The following is a 21,987-nucleotide window of genomic DNA, read 5'->3' as shown; positions in this document are numbered from 1 at the left end:
GGAGTACAATGGTCAAAAACAGCAAACTGGCAGCCAATGCAGGCGTCTCCACCAACATATACTCATCAATAAGTGGACATTTTGTGTCCATCAGTGGCATTTTGACCACCAGCAATTTCAAAACCATATTTCCAAACAGACCCAGCTCATCCCTAAACACCTGCACAGTACCAGGGGGGAAGCAGGGTGTGTGCAAGGGGCTGGCAGGGGTACATGATAGGAAGCTGTCTTACAGGCAGTCAGACTATTGGTCCACCTAATTCAGTATCAACCACAGTGCCCTGTATGGCAATGACTTTCCAGGCATTCAAGCCGGAGCCTTTACCAACCTAGCCAGGGGTTGAACCTTCTGCATTCAAAACATGAGTTATGGCTCTTTCTCAAAGAAGTAAGGGTGAAGCATGAACTGCACTTTCATTCAGTGACACATGCCACCCATTTTAATTTAGAAATGAACTTTTGGGCATTTGAGGAAAAAGACTGTTTTAAAAAAAAGGTGGCCAATAGGATTTGCCCCTGCACTCCCTCACGGTGGCCCATCCATGATGAACATTTTGCAGAACTGCCGCTTTTGGAATCCATTTGTGGGTCCGCTGAAGTAACCAGATATGATGGAGGCCTCACCTAATGTGCCAATGTAGTCAGACTTTTTAATCAAATTGGCTCTTCCATGTTTTGTCCCATGGCCTATGTGGTTTCCCTTGTTGGGAAGGAAAAAAAAAATCAGGCTGTGGGACAACAAATCCCAGCGAATTTCTCTATGTTCACACTCAATTCTGGATGTTACCTTGTAGTAACTAGATGAATAACATGAACGTTTTATTATCAAGGAGTCAAGGGCATCATTTATGTTCTTGCTGAAAAGACACAAAAGGCATCTTATAAACCGAGCAGGGGGTGCTGGCTGGCTGGCAGGCAAGCAGCCCTTGTGACTAGGCATTGTCTGATGTGCTATCAGCCTTCCGACGTCTTGATTTGCTATTACTTCTGTTTTACTCTTGGATGTAGGTACACATTGTTATTCCCCTTATGTTCTGGTTTAGCAGTAACACAGCCCTTCTGAGGCTGTGTACACCACCATACATTTAAAGCACATGACTTCCCCCAAAGAATCCTGGGAGCTGTAGTTTGTTAAGGGTGATAGGAATTGTAGCTCTGTAAGGGGGTAAACTACAGTTCCCAATATTCTTTGGGGGAAGTCATGTGCTTTACATGTATGGTGTTTATGTAGCCTGAGGGCTTGCCCATATTTGAGCATTATTTAGCTGTTAATCCACTTTTTCCCCATTTGAATGAGACTGGAGTAGGTGACACCTGCAGGTATTCAAATATGAGAAGCAACTTCGGTCTTTCCTGTTCACAACAACAGGCATTCTCTTTTGTGCAGGCACCCACAGCACTTTTATCAAGATATGAGTACTGGCACCTCATTTTCTACCAAAAAAGCAAACGGAGAGAGAAATACGGTTAGAACCCTAAATGCAATAATACAGCTACTAGTACGTAGGGACAAAGAGAACTACTACAATAATTATTGTACAGAAAATAGAAGAGGATAATAAAAAAGGTAGAACAAGAGCCCTATTCCAAAAGATTAGAGAAATCAAAGGGAAATTCAAACCAAGAGTAGGGATGTTGAATAATCAACAGGGAAAAACACTGACTGACCTAGATAAAAATAAAAGGAAGATGGGAGCAATGCACTGAAGAATTATATGAAAGAGATGCAAGGATGACAGATTCATCCATGGAGGAACCATATGAAGAAGAACCAGAAATTTTAGAATGTGAGGTGGAAGCTGCTCTTAAAATACTTGGAAGAAACAAATCACCAGGAACAGATGGCATACCAATAGAGTTGCTACAAGCTACTGAGACTGAATCAGTCCAAATTTTGACAAAAATTTGTCAACAAATATGGAAACAGGCGGGGCTTGGACGCCTGAAAAATGGCAGCATAGAGTGGGAGCTCCTCGGCCTCTTTTAAAATTTATGCCTAAGAAAGAAAGAAAAAGGAACAACTCAATCTTTCCTGTGCTAAGCTCAAGGAGGGAATGATAGCTGGAACTCAAAAAAACAAAGAGGTAGGTCTTAAACTTTATTTCAAAGCAACAGGACGGAAAGTAGCTTTGAGGCCTATAGCAGAGAGAATACCCTCAGCGGAAACAATTATGGCGTTTGCATCACAAAAGATCTCTGCAAGCACGCAAACGCAGGGAGAGACAGGGACCACAAACACAATAGCTGAAATAGAGAACTTGCTAGTCAGCTCCGTTCCTTTACACAGGAATTAATGACTAGCTGGACGGAAATACTAGAAAACAAGCTGGAAGAGATGCAAACCAGATTTAGATATGGTAGAAAATAAAACGAAGAAAAAATGGCAGAGCAGGAGGACAAAGCTGAGACACTTAAAAAAGCAGTTAGAAGCAAGACTCAAGCTGGAAGACCTGGAGAACAGAAACAGATGCCCCAACCTGCGTTTTCGTTATCTGGATGAAGAGGTTGAACAAGGAGACACAAAGAGGTTCTTAGTAAAATGGCTGACTTCTCTGCTCCCCAACTTCCAACTGAAGGAAGATTTAGAAAGAGCACATGAAGCGTTGGGTCCTAAAAGGAAAAAAGGATCAAGAGACATAATACAGGCATACCCCGCTTAACATTGCTTCACTTAACGTCGCCTCGCTATAACGTACATGTTCCATACGCCACCCCACCCCGCTTAACGTCCGCATGCTTCGCAATTATGGGCACTTAATGGCATGACGCCACTGTCATCTAGTGGCGATTGCAGTGCAGTACATGCATAGATAATTGCTTCACTTTAAGTACATTTTCACTTTACATACACGCTCCGGTCCCATTGTGTATGTTAAAGCGGGGTATTGTAGTTTGTTTTTCTAAATACTCCACAAAAGAAGAGCTGTTTCGTCATCTGGGAGATCTAGGTGAACTAAAGTTTAATGATACAGCGATATTGGCACTACAGGATTTAGCACCAGAAACTCTGCAGAGAGGGAGGAAATTGAGGCCATATACATTGGTGATACAAAAAGCTGGTTTAAAGTACTGTTGAGGTTTCCCATTTAAGTTGATTGTCCCATACAAGGGGACGACATATACAGCTACAACAGCAACAGAAGTCACCAAACTTCTAAAAATCCTGCACCTGGACCCACCAGAAGGATCAGGAACAGGGGAAGAAGAGGAACCTAATGATAGAGCAGAGGGAGCTGGCGAAGAAGACAAATGGGAAGAGGTAAGGAGGAAGAAACCACATAGAGGAAGAGGTACGCCTGGCGCCTACACTTTTATCTTTTCGGCGCCAGGTAAAGACCTTTTTATGCTCCCAGGCATTTTAATTTTCTTAACCATTTTAATCTTTTAATCCGTATTTTTAATTTTTGTCATATTGTGTTTTTGTAGTGTTTTTTGTTGTTTGTTTGTATATGTTTTTATGATTTTTATTATGATATATTGTATTTTATCTTGTTTGTTCACCGCCCTGAGAGCTATTCTGCTAAGGGCGGTATATAAATTGAAATAATAAATAAATAAATAGAGAGCAGCAGGACAGACAACAGGGAGAAGCTCCTTTTTGCAACAATAACCATCCCGCAACACAGCCTCAGAGATCTGCCTAACAGGAAGCATTAAGGAAGAACCAGCAACACAGAAGTTCATCCATCAAGCACGTAATTAGGAAACTGTGAAAATATGATGTTCCAAGTGTTAATAGGAAAGCACAAAAAGGGGAGGGCAGTAAAAGAGGAAAGGAAGGGGCTTGAGTTTCATAAATTATAGAGGCTGCGAGAGTCTCCTGTTTTGTGTGGCTGGCCTATGCATTAATAGATCAGATTGCCCTTTTTTAGTTTTAACTCTTTCCTTTTCACGTCAAGGTTTTTGAAAATTTAGCTGTAAGTTAATAAGTAGAGCCCTGGAGTAAATAATGTTTCATTTCTTTGTTAAGAAATTAAATAGGCAGTTCAACACAGTTACGTAACCGCAAGAGTAGCCACACCTCTGGTTAAGGGGTAAGGCGAAGGATTAGGTAATAGGTATACTTAGTGTTGGGTTTGTAATTGGGGGAATTGGGGAAAGAAATCGGGGAGGGAAAAGGGGAGGAGTGGGGGGTGAAGAGAAGAACAGTAAGGAATATAGAGTGTGAAAGGGATAATAGAACAGAAGGAGGAGTAGAACAAACAAACATAAATAATCTGCTGAGAGTGACTTCACAGAATATAAAAGGACTTGGGACCTCAACTAAACGCACTAGGTTGCAGAAAACGATAAGGGACACGCAACCAAAAGTATTAATGTTACAGGAGACTCACAAAGCTAAATTAACAGATGGGTTTCTAAACAATAAACAATGGAAGCACAAATTTTTGGCTAAGGAATCTGGTAAAGCAAGAGGGGTAGCATTGCTCATTCATGAATCACTGGAGTTTATGCCCAGTAGAAAAGTTATAGATGTGAAGGGGAGGTATGTTTTTGTAGAAGGAATCTTAGACTCTCAAATCACCATTACTCTGGTCTCATTTTATGCCCCCAACAAAAAAGAACTTGAATTTTTCTAAACTTTGTTGGGGAAATTGAATAAATTTACAAAAGCACCTGTCATTCTGGGAGAGGGCACCAATTTGAATATGCAAGGGTTTGACCCTAACAAAAAAATGGATAGCGCATGTAGAAAAGGAAGAGAGATAGGCGAAATAGAGGGACAACAACAAAAACGGATATACAGCTTCACCAAAAAGGGCTTAGTGAAGTGTGGGCAACAATTCATCTTGCAGACCATAGTCATTCTTCTACTCAAGGCCTCATGGAATATTCTCCAGATTAGACTCCATCATTGTCTCTGATGCTTTATTAACAAGGGTGAAGAGAGCTTAAATAGGTATAATCAAAGTAACAGACCATGCCCCAATAAATGTAGATGTTGCTAGTTTTATACCCAGGTCATATATGCCACAGTGGAGACTAAATCCCAACCTGCTCTCCTCCCCTCAAAGACAAATTAAGATACAGGAAGGATTGGCAATTATTTTAAAGAGAACACAGCAGAAGAAATTGTGGAGGAGAGCAGGTGGAAGGCTATGAAAGCAGTAATAAGGAGGATATGCATACAAGAGTGGAGTTATTTGAAGAAAAGTAAAAATCAACAGAAAGGTCAGCTTGAAAAAGAATTACAAGCTCTAACTGAACTCTTTAAAAAGACAGGCTCACAACAACTAAGACAACAGATGGAGTGCAAAAGGACAGAGATGAATGTGGCAGACATAGATAGTACAATGGTCAATACAATGTTGTACTGTAAGCAAAAATATTATGAATATGATGGAAAAGGATCCAGATTATTAGCAAACAGGGCCAAACAAAGAAGGACGAAAAATATTATTAGAGCATTAAAAGTGGGAACTCAGAACCAATTAATCACAAATGATAAACTAATTGGAGAGGAATTAGCTACGTTCTATGAAACATTGTATAAGAACAAAGATTTAGACTTACAACAATTAAAGGAATACCAGTTGGGGACTCTCATGCCTACATTGTTTCAGAAAGAGAAAGTCTTGATGTGCCAATTTCAGAAGAAGAAGTTAAAGCAACAATTAAGGCGCTCAAAGTAAATAAAGCTCCTGGCCCTGATGGGTTTACAGGAAATTTATATAAACTATATAAAGATATATTGACCCTCATCTTACAAGACTATTTAATACAATTTTGACAGGTGCTCTATGCCCCCGACATGGACTACTTCACATATAACCTTGTTACTGAAACCAGGCAAAACACCAACCTCCCCAGACTCATATAGGCCAAAATCACTTTTAAATATGGATTACAAGATCTTTACATCTGTCATGGCAAATCGTTTAAAACTGGTCATCTCCAAATTATTTCATCCAGACCAATATGGATTTATTCCGGGTAGATACATAGCAGATCCAGTGAGACATTTGTTTAGCAGTATAATGAAATTGAGTAAAATAAATGATTCCCCATTGGCTTTATTGGCAATGTCTAATTTATAAGGCCTTTGATAGCATAAAGTAGAATTTTTTATTAAAATCATTAGAGAATTTTAAATTTGTAAGCCGCCTTAAGTTCCAATTTTGCTCACGGCCAGAGTTCGATTCCAACGAAAGGAGGAAGTCGAATCTCCAGCAAAAGGGGTCGAGGTCCACTCAGTCTTCCATCCATCCGTGGTCGATAAAATGAGTACCCAGCATATGCTGGGGGGTAAAGAAAGACCGGGGAAGGAACTGGCAATCCCACCCCATATATACGGTCTGCCTAGTAAATGTCGCAAGACGTCACCCTAAGAGTCGGAAACGACTCGCACTACAAGTGCGGGGACACCTTTACCTTTTTAAAAAATAAAGATAATAAATAAAATTTGGCCCTAAATTTACCAAAGTTATGGAAAGCATGTATACACAATCAATAACTATTTAATGGTACCAAATCAAGACAGATACAGGTTAAAGCAGGTACTAAACAAGGGTGACCGTTATCCCATCTATTATTTACCTTAGTGATAGAATTTTTAGCCAACAGGCTCAGAACTAATAGGGAGATTCATGGAGTTTCATGGAGTTCAGGTGGAGAAGCAAGAGCACTTAATAAATTTATATAAGGATGATATTATACTCATGGTAACAAATACTATAGAAGCCTTACCGCACATTCAAAAAGAATTACAAATGTCTGGGGAGGTAACAGGATTAACAATTTTTTTTAAAAAAAATCAGATCTCCCTTTGTATCAATATACCACCAAACCACCAGCTACGTTTCTCTGAAAAGCTGGGAGTTCCGCTAGCACAAACCTCCTTTAGATATTAAGGGGTACAGGTATTGAAAAACTTTAAAAAATCCTACATAATAAATTATGTTCTTATGGAAGCGTATACAAAAAGATATTTCAGTATGGAGTAAATTGAAGTTGTCCCTTTCCAGCAGGATAACACTAGTAAAGATGATGTTGCTTCCAAAATTCACATAATTGTTTTATGTTTTACCCACTCAAATAAGAAAGAGTAAGATAATATTTTGGAAAGGAAATTAGAACAATTTATATATGCTTAAAAAAAACAAGAACCGCCAAAATCTTAGGTACAGAAGGAACCAAGAGGGAGGATGGGGAATCCCTAATAATATAAAAGTAAATTTATATCAGATAAGGCATATCAGATTAGGCATATGATTTCATTTTTAGATATTAAAAGAGAAGGACGTTGGGTCCAAATTGAAAGATATCTGTTATGTCATAATAACCCTATAGGGTTACCATATATTGAAAAGGAAGTAAAAAAAAAGTATAAAATTAGAATGTACAACAATGACACCAATATTGGAGATATAGAAATATAGAAAGGAGCTGTTTTTACCAGGTCTCTCCCCCTTGGTTCCTCTCTGTAATAATCCAGATTTCTATAAGAAAGAAAGATTAATAGATGCCGAGTTAATTAAAAATGATATTTTTAGAGTAAAGGATGTTTTACGTGAATAACAATCCCATACCTCGAGATACCTGGCACAGGAAGTTGTGGGATATGGGCATTTCTTGGTTGGCATGGTACCAAATCAGTACATTTATAAGGAAAAATTACATTATAACTCAGGGAACAATAGAACTAACTCAAGGAGAAAAAATAGTATTGAATGCAGGCAATACTGAAAAAGGTCTAGTCTCCTCCTTATATAAGTTTTTATTGGGAAAGGATATGGACAGTAACCAAATACTTAAATAAATATGGGAAACCGAATTGAGTTGTGAAATCAAAAATGAGATCTGGATGGGCATGTGGTTAAAATTCCCATTTAAATCAGTGGCCTCATCTTTCAGGGGAAACGGCTTTAAAAATTGTTCAGAAATGGTACATGACTCCTGCACGTTTAGCACAAATCACTAACTCAGGCAAACAGTTAAGAAAGCAACTGTAAATTCTCAGCACACACTTTTCAGATTGCTACGCAATAACTGGTGCAGACATTTTTAATGTGATTTGCTTGTGCGGTTTTCTGGCTTTGTGCAAATCAGAGGGATCAAAAGATAAAAATATGTTAGAGTGTGCTGGAAATAGTTAGGAGCACAGCCAGAAAATAAATTAAAGCATGGAGGAAGCAGTGGGCGTGGAAAGGGGAATAGCAAAAAGTGACAGTTAATCCACCCACCCAAAACCATTGAAACAAATCATTTGTGACCCTAAGTGGAGGACAGTCGAGCCCAGTTTTCCCCAGTTTATCGGATTATCCCCATATTGGGTAAACCCAATTTTACAGGGAAAAGCATCGAGATTAGGGTTGTTTAAGGGGAACACGCAGTAAAAAACCCCAGTGTAGACAAGCCCTCTTGTCAGAAACAATCTCCACAGAGCCCTATCATTAGGCGGAGGGAGGCAAATGCCACAGGTGGCAGATACAGGGGTGGGCCTGCAGCCTTCACCCCCTTTTCTGCTAAGCCCACTAGCCATTACCCTCTGCTGGAGATCAGAGTTCTGATGTGTATCAGAAGCTTCATACACCCTGGCTGCCCTGGGCTCCTGCTGGGAGGAAGGGCAGGATATAAATAAAATAAATAAATAAATAAATAAATAAATAAATACACCTCCTAAGCTAGCCTGTTGCCCTCAACAACGGTTGCAGCCTAGATCTTAGAGTTGTACAATTTCTAGGGGGTTTTGCTTGGCATTGCAATTGTTGGGCTGTACATTCCTGACGTATTTACTTGGGAGTAAGGCCAGATGAACAAAGCAAACATTGAAAGGATCAGGCTGTGTTACTAAGAAGCAATAGTGCAATTTTACATATTCATACACAGACATAAATCTGGTTGAGATCAATGGAGTTTATTCCCAAGTTACAAATGCATAGGGTTGCAGACTGAGTCTCTGAATTCTTATTTCTGAGTAGACACTCATAAGGGGTGCTGTTGCCCAAATGCTAACCTATCTTGCCAGAAAGTGATCCCTGTAGAAATGAAGGGGACCCACTTTCAAACATATGTGCATGGGGATTGCATGCATAGCTGCAATCCTAAACATATTTACTTCAGAGTACGCCCCATTACAATATAAAGTTGCAGTCCTTTGCACCCTTACCTGGGAGTAAGCTCCTCTGAACCTAGTGGGACTGACTTCTGAGTAATTGTGGACACATGTCAACTGCCAGGTTGCAATGCAATCTGTTAGCAAATTTACATGGAAGTAGGTCCCACTGATTTCAGTGCCACTGAAGAAACATGTTTAGGATGTAGATGACCCGGGATTAACACTGGTAGTGTCCCCAAGTGATGGCATGGGGGCAAGCCCTACTCATGAGTTTGAGGGTTAATATGATAGGAGGGAAGGGCCTATGTAGAATGGTATTGCTGATAAGTAAATAAATAAATAAATAAAGACACACATATTGAAGTCAAAGAGAAAATCTTCAAACATAAATGATCCACTACAGCCATGTCTTTAAACACCTCCCCCTTTCTTTGGCTTTGGCTATGCCAACATTGTGAATTGTGTCATTCTGCCAAGAGGTTCAAGATGGCCATAGATATTTGGAATTCTATACCCCAACAGCAACAACCCTGTAAGGAAGGCCAAGAAAGTGACTGCTCCAAGGTCCAGTGACCTTTGTGGCTAAACGGGGAAAAGAGTGCCTGCATTTTTAGGCTGTAAAAACTGTGAAGGCCTTGCAGAGCTGAGGAACCTTTGGCCCTCCAAACGTTGCTGGACTCCCTCAGGCTCAGCCTGGCCACTGATCAGGGATGATAGCAGTTACACCTGGAGTTTAGCCACCTCGTCTAGCCTTAATCCAACTGTGAGGAGCTTTTGGCCGGCTACATTTGCTGAACTACAGCTCCCATCATCCCTTGCCATGGGCTATGCTTGCTGGGGCTGCTGGGATTTGTAGTTCTGCAGTGGATGGCGAACCAAAAGTCCCCCACACCTGAGTTAATCAATTCGACCCTGTGGGGTGGGGAAATGAGATGGAAGAGCTACAACAAAGCCGGTTCAGAGAGCACTTCTCTTCTTCTCAGAGCGCACTGGAGAGAAAGAGAAAGTAGGAACGAAGGGAAGCGCGGAACTCTTGCTGCGGGAGACTGCCGGAGTCGTTTGGTCGCTGCACGCTGGCCGGACTGCTTCAGTTGCGGCGCCACCTGCGGCTGCTGCGGCTCCGGCTGCCGCTGTCAGTTGGGCGGCTGGGACTCAACATGGCGGCGGCAGCAGCGGCGGCGGCGGGCTCCGGGTCGTCGGGCGGATGGAAATACTGATGACGGTCCGGAGACTCGCCTCCATCTGTACCATGGTAAGGGGTGGGGAGGGAGAAGGAGGTCGTGGGAGGGGGTGCCGCAAGCTCCACCCGCTCCGTCCTTCCTTGCTCCGCCCCACAGGCGACCCTGCCCCTCAGCACCGGTCCCTCCCAGCTGTCTACCCTCCAAGCATGTTTCCAAATACATACAGAAGCGCTCAATTCCCAGGTTGGCCGGGATAGAAACTGGGGAGGGGGATAGAGAGGCGAATAAATAAAACTCGAAAAGCCCTACACTCTAGGACTGGGGTGCTCAACTTTGAAACACCCCCCTCCCTCCAATTTTGGTGTCTCTGAACACATGCAGAGTGTCCTTCCCTCCCCCTTTTTTTCTCTTGCTTTCTTTTTCAGACTCGCTGAAATTGAGGGAACATGACTAACTCAGGTATACTGAAGTCAATGGGTTTACTCCTTGTGTCCAGGTAACGCCTCCTCAGAGTGGACCTATTGACATCAATATGCCTGATTTAGTCATGTCCCATCAATTTCAATGAGTCTACTCTGGGAAGGACTTAGTTGGGTTCAACCTGGAGGGTGCAGGTCTTGGCTCATGTTCTATACCCTGACACCCTGGTGAAGGAAAGCCTCCTGTTTAAAATAATCGTAATAATGTTTAAATAGTAATGGAAGGAAATAGTGCCTTTGTTCGGGATCAAAGATTATTGAACACACTTTTTGCGTGTGTCCATTTTGTTTTTCTGACTTTACATCCTGCTATTTAGGTTGTTGAAGAGGATAAAATTCTGGTCCCTTGGCAAGCCGAGCCTACATAGATTGGCTTTTCTGTTCCAGGTAGTGTTGTCCTTCCACAGCTTCTGTGATCCTCTGTGCCTTGCCAAACTGTTGCCTCTAAAAGTTTGTTTCAGGAAGATTTCTTTCTCTTTTGTATGGGACTCTTCTCCTCCCTCCTCGCCCCTTTAGTTAATATCCTTACTTTTTCAAAGGCTGTTATTTCTGTGTAGGAGATGGCATGAGCCACGTCTGTCCATTGTCATCTGGGGGGATTGTGCTTGTGTTAATTGAACTGGCTTCACATGTGGAGTGCAGCTGCACTGGGAATTTGTAGCCCAGCATAGCCTTTCCGGATGTGGAGGCTCAGTGAATTGTATATAATCACTGATATAAGCATTTTTGATGTGCTTTTCTCCACATAATTGCTTTCTGGGTAGGACTTTCTAGATATGTGAAGCAGGAAGCCAAGAGTAGAGAGGTGAACGTTTGAAAAAGTTATGTAGTTTCTTCCTCACCACTTTATCTCTTGCTCATAACTCATTTCTGTCAAGTTGGAATTCACCAGTTCCTCTTCCTCCTCCCACTGTACTGTCATTAATGGACATCATACCTTTAAGTTGCATCAGTTCTCCCATTTCCACCACCCCCAACTAAAGTATGATGATCATTTTTCTACAGATCATACTTGTGCCTCCTAGATGCTCCCATATCAGCCTTTCCTCCAACAAATATCTTCAGAGCTAGTTGCTGTTTTCATTATTTTCTTTTTAGTTCCCTGACTTATTTATATTATTACACTCGTATCCCAACTTTTTTCATTAGGGAGCTTAAGGCAATGTTGCACGTTACGTTCCTTGGTGGTCTGTCATCCAAACATTGTCCAGCCCTGCTTACAGGCAGCAGTATCGTTGATCTCCCATCATGGAAGAAAGGTGGGATAGAAGTGTAATAAATATTAAATCAAGTAATAATAATACTCCACACTATGTTGCATTAAATATGAATGTCGAAAGCACTTGTGTGCGTTGCCTCAAGTGAATTTAGCAGCAGAAGGGCTGAAAGAATAATTAATCTGAAGAAGTGCTTGTGCAGATGGGACAAAAGTGGCCTCTGGGAGCACCTTTCCCACCTACCTTCCCATCTTGCCTATCACCAAGGAGCTGGGCTCTCCCCTCCTCCCTTTTCCACCTGCCCTTTGAAAGTTTTGTGGACCCAGCGTAAATAATTCAAAGCACTCGGGGCATTTGGCACAAAATCCACACTGCTTCTGAAGCACAGCGGTTTCTGTCTGTAGCTAAGGATGCTTGCCACACCCTAGTGCCCTCCAGGTATTTTGGGCTGCAGCCTCTGTTGGCTGCGACCAGCTGAGCCTGGGAGTTGCATCCAAAACATCTGGAGGGCTCCAGTTGGGGAAGGCTAGCCCAGGTTCACTTTTGCTGGGGAGTAAGATTTTTGCAACCATCTGCAGCAAATCTTAGAGGAAATGGGATTTAATTGCCCAGGTTGGCATGTCAAAGTGGTGTAGCTGATATCGGAGTTTGAATGGCTCTGAGAGAGATAAAGAGCCATAAATGATCAAAGCATCAGCTTCCCATAATGTTGCTCTATTAACTGCATGAGGTTAAGTGCACTCGTGACCAGGTGGGGTAATGGTGTCAAAACCTTCTGTGCAAAGAGCATCTCTGTGTCATTCCTTGTAGTGTATTTTGGAGAGAGCATGTCTTTTGCTTCCTTGCTTTTCCTTTGCTGCCACACCTACCGCCAGTTATTCCTAATGTTTACATTCAGTGTTTCTTCCCCAAGGAAGCTAATTATAAGCCTTGCCATGGTGGCTTCTTTGGAGTTGGTTTTTATATGTCAGGAAACCACATGAGAATGTTTGGGATGCATCCTGAGAAAGGACAGGCGCCAGTGTGGTTGCCTTTCCTAGTGTGACGTTGTACCCTGAATTTAAACCAAGGACACACACCCTCAGCATGTCAAACATACTGTTTCGCTCATCTAGGGCTCCTTCTGAAACCCTTGTGTGCTTGGCATCTCTAAGTGGCTATTGGGAGCGGAGGGAGAATGGAAGCTCCATGATGTGACTGTTTCTGGTCTGTTGCTGTGCCTGGCTGGTAAGGAAGCTGCTCTGTAGTGTATGTATTGTGGGTTAGAATCCCAAGAACGTCTTCTCTTTTGCCCCTGAAATGACTCGGTTGTGTTTTGCTGGGCAAGCAAAAGGTGAGGGAAGGAGCACTGCCCCATCCTCCCCCTAGTGGAGTTCAACCTCCTGCTTCCCATCTCAGCAGTGAACCATTGTCGATGTATGTCTGTGGCTGCCCATGGCTGCTTAGCAAATAGTCTTTCCTTCTCTGTGAGGGTCTTCAATGTCCCAGGCAAACTGTGCCTGCTTTGTGCAGGGGTCCTGGCCAGGTGCTCTCCTTGTTCCCCTTGGTTGTGGACATTGTAAAGAGATTTGAACTGCTATTTGTAGAGATGTCTGCAGATTGACAGCAGTGGTGCTGATGTTGGCTGTGCCACTGCAGCTGGTGGAGTGGGGGGCTCTGTGGTGCCATCTTCCAAGTTGGGGGTGTGGCGATGCAAGGCTGTGTGTCCCTGTTGCCGTGAGTTCACTGGCTCTCTTTTTGCATGGGTGTCATGAGGGCACTGTTGTCTGCACAGCCCCTGGCAGAGTTTCCAAGGGGTGACTTTCATGTTGGCCAGAGCTAACGGAAGTTGTCGTCCAAAACATCTGGAAAGCACCAGGTTGTGGAAGGCTGCTCTAGAGCAGTGATTCTTAACCTGGGGGCTGCGGCCCCCAAGGGGGCCGCAAACCAATAAAAAGGGGGTCGCAAACAAGAGTACAGACTGCAGAGGAAATGCCAAGGCTGCTGCCGCCGCAAGTACAAATGCAGGGAGGACAGAGCCTGCCTGCCTACTAGCTGGAGGTTGTTGGACTCCTACTCCCATCAGCCCCAATGAGTGTGGCCAGTGGACAGGCATGATGGGAGTTGCAGTCCAGCAACATCTAGAGGGCTACAGATTCTCCATTCCTACACTAGAGGGTTTACTTTTCAGCATGCATGTTCAGGATTTCAGTACATGAGACAGATTTCTCCCTGGAAGTGGGGTGGTTCTAGTTGGGTTTCTTTTAGATTTAGGAGATGCACGCGCGTACACACACACACACACACACACACACACACACACACACGGGAGTGGGAGTGAGTGAGAGTGCGCGCGTGCGTGTGAGCGTGAGCGTGAGTGAGTGAGTGTCAATGATTTGGAGACAGTTGATATGATCCACATTCCTGCATCTGAAAAAAGCTTGAAGAGCTGTCCAGACTTCCCCGGCCAAGGAAGTAGATGGAGGCAGCCTCTCCAGCTAGGGCTCAGCAGCAGCAAAAAGAGGCAGCATCGACTGGGATTTGAATGCTGTTTTTGCAGGAATCCTTTATAAAGCACAATTAGCATCTCACCCACAGCAGAAGAGTGCTGGCTCCTGCCTGCTAGGCACTACTTGCTGCGAGCCGAACGGGTGCAAGTTGTACAGCTGCACCGTGGTGCCTGCTGGACCCAGCCACTTCCTGGGCTCCAGCCGCTGCTGCGAGAACTTCTGCCAGGGGGACAGCCCTACGCTGGTCAGCTGGGAGGCGGCGTTAGCCGTGCCCCAGATCCCAACTGCGGCTTCCCACAAAGGCAACATCTTGGCCATGCAGTGCTGGCTGAAACCCAATACGGAGCCCATTTATATCCCCAAAAAGAGAGGTGCCGGGGTCCACACCTGGAATCTTATACAGGGGATAGCCCTGCATCTCATGACTAACAGTGCAATCTTATACATGTACACTCAGAAGTAAACGCCCATTCTGTTCAGTGGTACTTACTCCCTGATAAGGGTGTAGTCCTCCATGGTGATGGTGGGGATGTCTTTGCCCTTTACTTGTTTGGAAGCAGGGTACCGGAAGGGCCCTAGGTCTCCAGTGTCCTACTGGCCAATAAGCATGAAAGGGGAATATGTTAGCCACTGAGAAGAGTCTTCTAACTTGCTTCCTTGCCTTTTCCTGCTGATTGGAGTGAATCAGAGTGAAAGGAGGTAAGTCAGCCGCTGAGAAGATTCTTTTCAGTAGGTACTGTAACATGCTTCCTTTCATGCTGATTGGTTCCTAACCGTTGGAACGTTAAACCACTCAGGGAACTGTAGCTCCCTGAGGAGAACAGGAGCCTCTTAACAACTCTCAGCGCCCTTGATAAACTATACTTCCCAGGCTTTTGGGGTGGAAACCTTGAGTATTTAAAGTGGAATAATAGCAGAATAAATGCGTGGTGTGAATATGGCCTGGTTTCACTCTTCTTCGCAATGTGGGTTTCAGAAGTAATTATCTGAGCAGATTCATTTGGGGTGGGACCTGCTCTGGTGGGTGGGTGAGTGAGCGAGCGAGTGTGTATGCATGCGCACCTGCACGTGTGTGCGTATGGGTGTGGATGGGTGTGTTTTGGGAGCTCCTGTGTGTGTGTGTGTTTTGGGTGTGTGTGTGTGTACACGTATGTGTATGAGGTTGGTGCGTGAAGCCCCTAGTTACCTAAGTTGACTATCCTTCAAATTTTGTTATAAGTTGTTTATATTCTGTAATCTGCACTGGGACTTTCTGGTGAAGGGCAGATAATAAATATCATCACATTTGTTATTGAGATGAATAAAAAATGACATTACTTAACACTTCGTTATGTATTTTTTTCAATTAACAGATACTAAAATTACAACAATTAGCATGTGGGGGTCACAAAAGTTTTTGAGTTTAAAAAGGGGGTCCCGTACTCATAAAGGTTGGGAACCACTGTTCTAGGCAAGCAGCATTACCTGATGTGGAAGATCTGATATGAGGGGAAAGTACTGAGGTCTTCCATTAAGTATGGAAGTATGTCCATAAAGTAAAGGAAATCCATAGAGTTTCTGTGGATCTTGAGTTTGTACAAGCAGGGAGGATGCTGATCTGTGCCCCAAGCATGTGTTGGTTTCCTTGTTTTGTTTTTTCAGCTTCCAGCTTAGATATACTCCTTGTTTGTGTAATACAAACATGAGCAACATCTTGCCATATCTTCTTGGCCCGCTGGGCTGTTGGGCCTCAGTACCCCCAGTATGTGTGACACTTGCTCAAATTCCTTCTTTTGTCAGGCTATGAAAGTGGGTGCAGGGGTCCTGCTCCCTTTTGCCTCTGGGAATCCTCTCCCCCACCCAGGGCAGCTTCCTCATGACTCTCTCCATCTCTGCTGATGCTCTCAAGCTGCAGAGTGCATTACTGGAGGAAATCCAGGGACCTGGCAGAATTTACTTACTTTTAAATCTGTAATCGCCGCCTCCTTTCTGCTGTCTCATCTTCCTGGCCAAGCAAATATTTCTGCGCCATCCTGATCCGTATCCATCCTAACAATTCCCAGAATATCTACACTGCCTTTGAGGCCCCCCTCACTTCCTTCTCTTTGCTTCCTGTCCTACATCAATGATGAAACTGAAGTTCTTCACTGCACTCTCTCCCTCTGCCCTGCTCTATCCCTCCCCAACCTTTCTCATGCCTTCCCTTCGTTATTGTTTGAGGATGCGGCAGTCCAGTGGGGCTGAACATTTTCCAGTGCTTACTTTTTCTGTGGAAGCATTTTCTGTTGCTTGAGTTGATTCGTAACAATGAATGGATGCAAATTGCAACATTATTAGGCAAGCTTCGCAGTTTGAAAAGTTTTAGCTTTGCTTACTAAATACAAGCAAAGTAAACATGTTAAACCAGACCCCTCTCTACAGCATCAGAAACTTTTCTAATGCAAACTGTAAATTTTGTGATGTCACTGGCTTAGTTTGCAAAGGAATTTTTTCCAATTCAGAATAATCAGGAAAACCCACATCACTATGAGGGGACTGTTCTGATGCCCTTGTCTAATTTCTTCACATGTCCCCTTAATCCAATTCACGTCTGATTCCTTATTATCTCCCCTGGCTCCTTCTTTGTTGTGTTCACATTAGAAATGGGCAAGAAATTTGATTCAGTTCACATTTCAAGCAAAATCTATCAAATCCACACTTAGCGAAACATAGCCATCTTCAAAATTTGCACGTATTCAAATGTTGTGGTGCAGTTTGCCAGCCAAGCAATGTTCACACAAAAATGCATGCGTTGAGGGGGGAATGTGCCTAGAAATGAATATATGAGTAAAAATAACATACAAAATGCGTTACAAGAAATTGCTTGCAAAATAGTGTGCATTAGTCGAAACTGCCTACTAAAATGCTGGAGAATTTTCATGAGGATTTATTTTAAAAACCACAAATTGCTGCAGAAATGTGGAGAACTGAATTTAAGATTGGAAAAATGAGAAACTGAGAGAACTGAAACTGACAGATCTTTCCATCCCTACTTCAAATCGGACACTGCTTCACCTGTTCTTGGAAAACTTCCTTAAATCTATCCTCACCCTCCAGCTGCTGGGCAAACACTCCTTTTCTTCGCCTCTAAATGCCCTCCTATGGCAATTCACTCTTCCTGACTTTCCCCTTTTCAACTCCCATTTAATTTTCTCAGTTCTCTCAAATGCTGATTCATCCTATTTATTTATAAAAGTATTTATATACCGCCCTTTCACAAAACATCAAGGCGCTGTACATCAACATAAAAACATTTTAAAACAATACAAAACCATCATTAAAATGACTGGTTACTTATCTTCCCACGTTCTTGGAGAAGGTTCAGTGGTTCAGATTCAATCCCAGAATTACCTGGAGATATTGCGGGAAGCCCCTCTGCCTGAAAACCTGGAGAGTCACTGCCAGTCAGTGCAGACAGTGTTGAGCAAGGTGGACCAATGGTCCAACCTGGTATAATACAGCTTCCTGTGTTCCATCAGCTCTGCAGGACATCTTTCCCCAGTCTAAAGCTCCTCTGTCAAAATAATTCGCCTTGCCCAGCACTCGGCCCATGCAACATTTCTCCCAAGTCATTAGTTCCCAAATGTTTTCCCCCGTGGACCATTTAAAAATTGCTGATGGTCTTGGCGGACCACTTAATGATTTTTCTGCCTGTTGTAGCAATTGTCATGAGCTGTATGTGCTAGATGCTGTATGCTTTTTAATTGCATTTTCATTGATTCTTTTATTATATTGTGTTTTATTACAATTTGCATTCCATAGAATTCCAAGTTGTAATATCATAAAATACAATACAGTAGGGCCCCGCTTTACAGCGATTTGCTAATACAGCAGTCTCAATTAGACGTAGTTAGACTAAAGCCCCACTCATACGGCACTTGTTCCACTTTTACGGCGGTTTCAGGCATCGTGTGCCATTCTGTTCAATGTGTTCTGCTTTACAGAGGTTTTCGCTTTACAGCGGGGGTACGGAATGTAACCCGCCGTATGAGTGGGGCCCTACTGTATCAGAAATAAGAGTTAAAAATCAATGTGAATATTTAATGCAGCCATGCTGTGGACCACCTGACTGAACCTTGCAGACCATGGGTGGTCCATAGACCACCGTTTGGGAATCTCTACGTTAAGTGGCTTGTCAATCCCTTCTGCACCCAGCACAAACTCCTTGTCCTGACGTCCAAAGGTTTCTATGGCCTTGCTCCACTCTGTCTGTTGGCCCTTGTTTCTTATCATATCTCTGCCCTGGACTACTGCCCCTCCAGCTCTACCAACTTCAGACCCAAAAGGTTTCTTGCTCTCCAATGGGATGCAGCCATTTCCCCCTGTCTGGTCCCTCTACATGGAGCTAGCTCTATCTCCCTCCCTCCCTCCCTCCAAATCTCTGCTCAGTCACACTTTTCCCATATAGCTTTAAGCTTAACTCCTTTAATCCTCATCTCCAAGCGTAACCAAGTATAAGTACCAGTAGCTGCATTTGCCCACATGCACTTCTCTATCTCCCCCCCCCCCGTTTCAGACTGTAAGCTCCATGGGGTCAGGGACCTATCCTGGTTATTTGCTTATGAATCTCAAAGATCCAGACATGCTGATGGAGCTATATTAAACAGCCACGAGAGTGGCTGTATACTACAGCCAGCATGGATTTTTCACATTCCACAATGTTAAATTGAAATACCCCCCATGCCATTCTGATGCTTCCCATAAGCCCATTTCAAAACAAAACCTTACAAAACTTATAGTCCTGAACTCAGAAACGCTTGCTTAACAACCCTCTCAATTGTCATGGCGATACACAGAACAGTCAGAGAGAATCGAGAGTTCAAAATCTAAAAAAAGAGGGGAAAAAACCCAGAGCCCTTTTGGACTTTTTTCTCTGAGAGTTCTCATAATCTGTTGAAATTCATTAAAAATCAGCCATGTTCACAGAGTACCTGTGATCCTAATACTGACCTTGCCCCATACTCTGACCTTCATCTTCTGCAGTTTAAAAGTTAAAAAAATGCCTGGCTGATTTTTAATTAATTTAAGAAATTTTGGCTGGAACCCTATGATAACGCAGGGCATCCTCAGTAAGAACCGTCAGTGTTCTAAAAGCCTCACAGCTGCTGGGCTTGCCTAATCAGGGGGCCAGACCCATACCAGACTTTGATTTCATGTGAGACAGTCATGGCTTCCCTCAGAGAATCCTGGGAAGTGTAGTTTGTGAAGGGTGCTGAGAGGAGACTCCTGTTCCACTGAGAGTGCTTCAGTGGCCAGACTGGTTTAACAGTCAGCCACTCTGAGTGAAGGTCTGTGAGGGGAACAGGGTGTCTCCTAGGATTCTTTGAGAGAAGCCATGACTGTCCAAAGTGAAATAAAGGCCTGGTGTGGATGTGGCCAGGGGCAGCTTTGGTTTAAATTTGGGTGGGAGGCTACATGTGCCTGCTGTAGAATAAAAAGGTGGGGGAAACGCTGAAAAGCAATGATACTGTTCACAATGTTTTCCTTTTGGAAAGGAAAGGGTTTTCCCCTCTGCCCAGTGCCCACCCACCCAATCTCCTCCCCTCCCCCGGGTCCGTGTTGGACTACAACCTGGGAGACCTGGGTTCGAATCCCCACACAGCCATGAAGCTGACTGAGTGACCTTGGGCCAGTCACTGTGTTTCAGCCTCAGAGGAGGGCAATGGTAAAACCACCTCTGAATACCATTTACCATGAAAACCCTATTCAAAGGGTTCGGTCGACTTGAAGGCAGTCCATTTCCATTTTCAAACATGATTGCACAGAAATAAATCCCATTGAACTCAAAAAGTGTGCAAATGATCAAACTAGGGTTGCCAGGCCCAGCCTCCAAGAGGTCTTCTGTATCTTTAAAAGTTGTGCAGGGGGAAGGGAGAATTTCACCTTGTGGTTTTTCCCATTACAGTGTTGCAAGAAAACCTGTATTTGGCTGAATTTTCTCTTCTCTTAAAGATACAGAATCATTCTCAGGCCCTGAGCCTGGCAACCCTAGATCAAACCTACCCTCCCTTCTCCCTCCTATCCCCTCCCTCTTGCCCCTCCCCTCCCCCTTCCTTTGCCTCTCCCTCCCCATCCCCTTCCAATCCCCTCCTTCCCCTTCCAGCACATCTTCTTTCTATTATTTGGGTTGATTGCAGGTATTGCCACCACTCACCATATGCTCAGAGGCACATGCTACCAAATTCTTCCAAGCTACACAGCAAGTGGATTGGACTGTGAAAGACCAACCCAAATTGTGTTTGCATTTTGACCAACTTATAGGGCAGTCCAATATCTCAGAGAGGAGGTCAGGTCTCCTGCTCCCCTGGTGCATTCGCTATAGCTGCCCAATTTCCCTGCTTTTTAAAGTTTGATAGAAATATCTCTGGGCCAGAGCTTGGAAAAGTTACTTTTTTGAACTACAACTCCCATCAGCCCCAGCCAGCATAACCACTGGATTGGGCTGATGGGAGTTGTAGTTCAAAAAAGTAACTTTTCCAAGCTCTGCTCTGGGCTATAGGTATATTCTTAAACCGCAAAGCTTTTTGCCTATTAGTGAATAAATACATAAATAATTGCTTTGCAGCTGCTCTAGCACGGTCATAATTAGGTTTTGCATTGTAGTGGAAGAAGGTTGTGTTAGCCCAGCCTGACGCCCTCTACCTGTTTTGGACTACAACTCCCATCAGCCTCAGCCTGTGCTGGCTAGGGCTGATGGGACTTGTAGTCTAAAACAAGTGGTCGCCACCAGGTTTGGGAAGGCTGCATTAGATTCAACACAGGGATTCTTCCCACCTCCGTATTTGCATTTGTGAAATTTGTTGTTAAATATGTCAAGTCACTCTTCCTCCCAAAAGGTGTGTTAACTAGAAGCATTGTTTCAGTGGGATGGAGATCTTGTAGTATGCTTGCAGTAACAGCTTTTTCAGAAGAGTTAGGACTGTCACTCTGACAAAGAGAAAAAATCTAGCTCTGTGTTGCTTGATGAGTCATCAGCTGGGGCACTTGCCAGAAGACTTATCCTCCATCCTTACGTTCTTATACTTGGGGTTTGGGATCCAGTCTCTTAATTTTGCAGCATAAATATGACAGCCATGGATAGGCAGCCGTTGGAATCCATATAAATGGATTTTGCTGGCATACTTTTCTTGTGAGTGGTTCTTGCCCACTCTTTTTCATCCCAGATGGATTCTTCAGTTAGCTTTGCTTTTTAAATAGTCATCCCTCATTCCACATTTTTTCCAATGTTTTCAGAAGAGTTAGTAATGGCACTGGCTATATGCTTTAAAACAAAGGGCTATTGTTGTATTATTGATTTCATTTGCTCTATTTATATACAGCCATAATAATTCCCAGGGTGGTTTTACAATAAGAATAATTTTAAACTGTTCACACAATTAGTCTTAAAAATAAATCTAAAAACCAGTTGGCAAGAACAGCAGCAGCCAAATAGCAACACCATCAGGACAATCAAAACAGACTGTCGTAACAAGTAACAGTGCAAGAATAATTTTCTTAATTTCATCTCTGAAAGCAAGGCAAAAAAGAGGCATTTTCAGTCTCCCT

The 21,987-nt window shown here is 43.3% G+C and overlaps 2 protein-coding genes across 2 annotated transcripts in view; one reads left to right on the top strand and one right to left on the bottom strand.

The window, feature by feature from the left end:
* LOC133371505 (ras-like protein family member 11A-like) overlaps positions 1-10,217 on the bottom strand; it is a 49,679-nt gene extending 39,462 nt beyond the window's left edge. Inside the window, exons 1-3 of the mRNA XM_061599037.1 lie at positions 10,162-10,217; positions 9,110-9,166; positions 7,397-7,439 (exon numbers count right to left, since the gene is read on the bottom strand). Of these exons, the coding sequence (XP_061455021.1) occupies positions 7,397-7,439; positions 9,110-9,166; positions 10,162-10,217 (156 nt within the window). The remainder of the gene's footprint in view (positions 1-7,396; positions 7,440-9,109; positions 9,167-10,161) is intronic.
* Positions 9,994-21,987, top strand: part of LOC133371178 (ubiquitin carboxyl-terminal hydrolase 12-like) — a 77,445-nt gene continuing 65,451 nt past the window's right edge. The window contains exon 1 of the mRNA XM_061598326.1: positions 9,994-10,310. Coding sequence (XP_061454310.1) covers positions 10,263-10,310 — 48 coding nt within the window. The 5' untranslated portion in view covers positions 9,994-10,262. The remainder of the gene's footprint in view (positions 10,311-21,987) is intronic.

This window comes from Rhineura floridana, chromosome 16 (assembly GCF_030035675.1).
Source record: "Rhineura floridana isolate rRhiFlo1 chromosome 16, rRhiFlo1.hap2, whole genome shotgun sequence".
Lineage (NCBI taxonomy): Eukaryota > Metazoa > Chordata > Lepidosauria > Squamata > Rhineuridae > Rhineura > Rhineura floridana.
Note: the sequence above shows the minus strand (reverse complement) of the source record. Positions and strands in the feature narration are given on the sequence as shown.